Consider the following 4,993-nt stretch of genomic DNA (forward strand, 5'->3'; position numbering starts at 1 on the left):
GTAGTTAGCAGATAGCAAGGTGTGCAGGATGAAGGTGGTTCATCTTCCTCCTTCTCTACAATCACTGCAGACACCCCCATCCCCCTCATGCTGCAGCTGCTGCAAGAACAAACATGGAGACGAGGAAAGTTGGTTTCAGATTTTTATTTCTTTGTACTCTTCAAGCAGGAGTGACTGAAATAGAAACCATGGCGAGTCCCATCAGAGGGAATAACTTGATAAAGGCAGGGCAGGCAGCCGTCCCTGCCCCATGCCAACCTGTATAAACATCAGTCGTCACTGTTTAGTAACTAGATGGTTTTCAAACAAGTCCATGAACGGTCATAGACTGCATATAACAACATGCCAGTTCACAACAGGAAACAACTTATGTGTACTTCTTGATTTCATCATACAGGACTAAGACAAAAGCACCACCCATTCCTCGGAGTACATTCGACCATGCACCTTTGAAAAACGCCTTGGAGCCCTCGTCCCGGGCAATCTTCCGCCAGCAGTCAATAGTGCCAGTGTACATTATGTCAGCTGCGGGAGACAGACAGCATTAAGAATTGGATGCCCATGATCCCCAACATCCAGGTCAGAAACGGCCTCATGTATCTGCCAGCTTCACAACCTCAAGCGCATCCCAGTTCTTGACTGACTTTCTCCAATATTAGCACACCAGAGGACAAGACCGCCCAGGAGACATGCTGCTGCATTACCATTAGGACACACAAGAAAGACTGGTTCAAGCAGAAGGCAGCTACTGTTTTGCTTTGACACCAACAATTCTGGATCCAAAAGCTATTGCACACAGAGCCAAGGCCATGCGTGCTACCAGGGATATCTCTTCTTGGCCCAGAGACACTAGTTTGCAACATCCTCCGGCAAGTTCTGCAGTTCCTACCTGCTGACATGTCTGACTCGTGCACGCCACCTTACAGGCATGCTGCAGAGACTGACCTGTCCGTGCCCCCTGCCTGACATCCGCTTCTACAGTCCCTCTCATACCCTGCTGTTTACAAGAGGTGAGGATAGCTACATGGCTTGGTGATAGACAAGCCACTCCACCTTCACTTCAGCTCCACCACCAACTGCTGGTTCAGGGATGCCCGGCACTTCCTACACAAGGAGGTAAAAACTTACTTCCTTTACGGCCAGACTGCATCATCATGCGACGACGAACCGTATCAAAAGGATAGGAGGTCAAACCGGCGACAGCGGTGACGGTCTGAGCGATCATCCAGCTGACAACGATATGAGTGTTCTTTGGGTCTGGAAGCATGCCTGCAGGAGAGAGGTTTTGATGAGAATGGCAGGTTAGCTGCCAGCATCTGCTGAAACGCACTACAGGCCTGCCACAGCCCAGCATCTCCCTTTTAGTGTCATTTTGGTCAACCTACCCTTCGCGGTGTCGTAGATGCCAAAGTAGGCGGCTCTGTAGATGATGATGCCCTGAACAGAGACATTGAAGCCCTGGTACAGGCCCCTGAGGCCATCTGACCGGAAGATTTTGACCAGGCAGTCACCGAGCCCACTGAACTCCCGGTCAGCCCCAGCTTTACCCACATCTGCTGCCAGGCGGGTTCGGGCAAAGTCAAGGGGGTAGACGAAGCACAGGGAGGTAGCGCCGGCAGCACCCCCAGATGCCAGGTTACCGGCAAAGTACCGCCAGAACTGGGTTCGCTTGTCCACGCCGCCCAGGAAGATCTGCTTGTATTTATCCTTGAAGGCGAAGTTGAGGGCCTGGGTGGGGAAGTACCGGATCACATTGGCCAGGTTGCCGCGCCAGAAGGAGAGGACGCCCTGCTCCCGGGGGATGCGCACCACGCAGTCGATGATGCCCTTGTACTGCTTGTCGGCGGCGATCTGCTTGCTGGCGTGCTGAACCTGCGAGGGCCGAGACGCCGCCGTCAGCGCCGCGACCCCGCGACCCCCTGGCCCGCCGCCGCCCCCCCTCTCCTTGCGGCGACCTTGGGGCGGCCCCCGGCCCCGGCGCTCACCTGCAGCAGCAGCTTCACCCGCTCGATTGGGGCGACGGCGGTCTTGGAGATGGCAGCCGCCACCCCGCCGGCGAGGAAATCCTTGGCGAAGGACACGGCCGCATCGGTCATGGTGGGAGGCGGCGGCGGACGACGCGAAGCCGGCTTAGGCGAGGCGGGGGGCAACGGGGTGGGCGCCTGAAATGGCCGCCTTATATAGGGGCGGAGGCGGGCACGTGGGCGGGGGCGCGTCGCCGCGTCCCGGTTGCCCATTGGCTGCGGGAGGTGGGCGTGGCCGCCGCAGGGGGACGGGGCCACCGCGGCACCCACCGGGGGGCCCACGGCCGGTGTTCCTCGGCGAGGGGGGGGCGGGGGGTGTCTCACGACACACACACACACACGCGGGATCACGCGCAGCCAAGCATCCCCCGTGGGGCACACACCGCCGCATCCCCGGGATCCAACCAGCATCCTGGGAATCCGGGGCTCCCCGCCGCGCGGTCGGGAACAGGGTCGGAGCTGCCCGGCCCGGACACGCTTCCCACCCCCCGTCCGGCTCCCGGCAGCGCGCGTGGCGGTGACGGCACCTCCCGTGCCCGCGTGCCCCCAGCCCCTCTGCGCCATCCGGGTGCCATCATGAGGGCAGTGCAGAGGGCAGCGGGCAGACAGCGCGGCTCTGGCTTGGGCAGGAACGCGGGACGCTCAGCTGGTGCCTCGCCTCCGGCCGTGGCCGGGCTGAAGCCCGACCGCCCAGCCTCGCCCAGCCTCCGCCGAGACCCCACCCAGAGGCCTCTCCCATTCCTATCCCCCCGCCCACGCGACGCCCGGGGAGTCACAGAGCTCCAAGTACCGTAAGGATTCGCGACGTCAGTCACACGGCTGACTCAGCTGTGATGAGATCAGACAGACGTACACCCCACCACCTCCCACCCTCATCGCTCAGTGTCATTCAGGCGCAGTTCACCTACCGAGGAGTTGTCTCTGCGATTTATCCTTGCTGTTAACTGGTTCCCCTGATCATACACCGCTCTCCACGTCAGTGCTCCACAAAGCTCCACTTTGCTTCAGTGCTGTCTTAAATACCTTTTGCGTAATCACGTCTATGCATGAGAAATCCCCCAAAGTAGAGGCTTGGTTGATAAAAGGTTAGTAACTGATTTATAGGTCGTAGGAGTACATTACAATACAAAGGTGTTATTAGCATATCAGAAACAAGTTAGAGGTAACTTTCTGACTCACTTGACTCTTACCAGGTTTGAAAAGCTGATCAGACATTCATATGCACCCATCACTCGCTCTTTAAAATCTATTTAGAAATATAACATTAGTAAAAACCATACAGGTATGTGTACAGGACAAGGTAAGGGCACTCTTTAGAAATCCGTTCCTCCCCAACACACTCACAGGTCACATACATCTGAAATAAGTCTCAGTATTATTACCTGCACTGTGCAGATGGGGAAACTGAGGCACGGAGAAACGTTCACTAGGCAGGTTGATTAGAGAGCCAAAAGCACTTACAGCATCACTGTGATGCACCAGCCACCGGATCTGCTCTCTACTATCTTAACTTTTGCTATCAACGCTTGCATTTCTTCTCTGAGAAGAAAACCAGTATGAAGCACCACTGCAGCAGAGCTGAGCAACCCGATCAAGAGCGATACCGCAGCTGTAGGGTACATCAACGCTGAGTTCTAGGTGCAAGGCAGGCTTTACAGCTATCCCAAATCTTTCTGCAGACCTCTCTCCATAGTCACAGACTGTTCCTGCATCGATCTGCCACTGACTCATCCCACTGTGACCTGGCCTAACCACGCAGTTTCTAAGATTTACTTATTTCCACCCAGCACGGACATAAACGGTACGAAAACACACACAAAAAGCAGTGTAAACCAGCAGGCAAATCCTGTGCTGTGCCCAGGCTGCTGCAGCTGGGGCAGGAGCATAGCTGGTGTGCACACACCTTAGCGAGCTGCTGCGATTCACACACTGCCACAGCCCGGGGCTGGTGGGACGTGCCGCAGAGGGCAGAGCCGCCTTCCCACGCAGACATGGGGTTTAAGGTTTTCCATTAGAAGGCACTAGGATGGGGCTGTTCCATAGCTGTGCTTCTACAAAGGAACCAGAGCAATACTGCAGGTCCTCAGGTGTAATACCAAGATGATCTTTTTTTGTCCAAAAGCTCCCTAGACTGGTCATGGGCCTATAAATTGCATTGGCACTGGCAATAACCTAGTAGTCTGCAGAGAGGTTCCTATCTACAGAAACTATCTGTGGCTCCTGGATCACAGCAGTTAAAGGGGGGGGAATAAAAAAATTTCACAGGTCGTGAGCACAGTGCTATTCTGCTGACAAGTTCTGAGCAGCGCAGTAGGCCTGGGTCTGTGCACAGGAACTAAAAAGTAGTTTAATATAAAAATAGTTTTAAGAACACCCAAAACAACATGACAAGGCTTGTGGCTCTGAAATATCTAACACATTTAAGAACTGCATTATTCAAGAAATATTTCAGTTAGAGAACTTCAAGAAAATAATTTTTCAAAGCCTGAAATAATTCACATACATGCAGTAACAACACAGGAGAAAGGAGGGAAGATTTTCTAGTATGCACTTAAGTTTGCAAGATTGTCATTCCAGTGTATTACAGTTCATTTTGCACATTACAATTCTCTCTTAGCAAAAGCACGGTTGCAGCAGCATATTTTAATCTTTACGCCAAAGATTCATACAAAATTATTATTCTCAAGTAAGTCTCAAAAACTGAAGACTGGATTCTGGAGTGTGACTGAACTGAGACTAATTCTGCATCCACAGAATGCCACATTCACACAGTATCACTAAAAAAAAAGATACTTCAGTAGAAATTCTTGCATGTTGTATGTATTCTAGACTGCTTATCATTTTTGGCTGACTCAGTATCTCAGATTACTTAAAAAAATGCATTTGAATTTTCTTAATATTTTTGAAGATACAATTTAAACTCTCATCTCAGTTCTCTTGCCTTTCTGCAAATGGTTTTATCTCAAAAT

The 4,993-nt window shown here is 52.8% G+C and overlaps 1 protein-coding gene across 1 annotated transcript; it reads right to left on the reverse strand.

Annotated features, from left to right (window-relative positions):
* Positions 1-367: 367 nt before the first annotated feature.
* SLC25A5 (solute carrier family 25 member 5) lies at positions 368-2,096 on the reverse strand (the record flags this gene model as incomplete). The annotated part of the gene is made up of 4 exons (XM_082004038.1): positions 368-525; positions 1,129-1,269; positions 1,386-1,872; positions 1,986-2,096. The coding sequence occupies 4 exons, from the start codon at positions 2,094-2,096 to the stop codon at positions 368-370; spliced, it is 897 nt and encodes a 298-aa protein (XP_081860164.1).
* Positions 2,097-4,993: the final 2,897 nt, after the last annotated feature.

Source organism: Phaethon aethereus (assembly GCF_964289735.1).
Source record: "Phaethon aethereus genome assembly, chromosome: 10".
NCBI lineage: Eukaryota > Metazoa > Chordata > Aves > Phaethontiformes > Phaethontidae > Phaethon > Phaethon aethereus.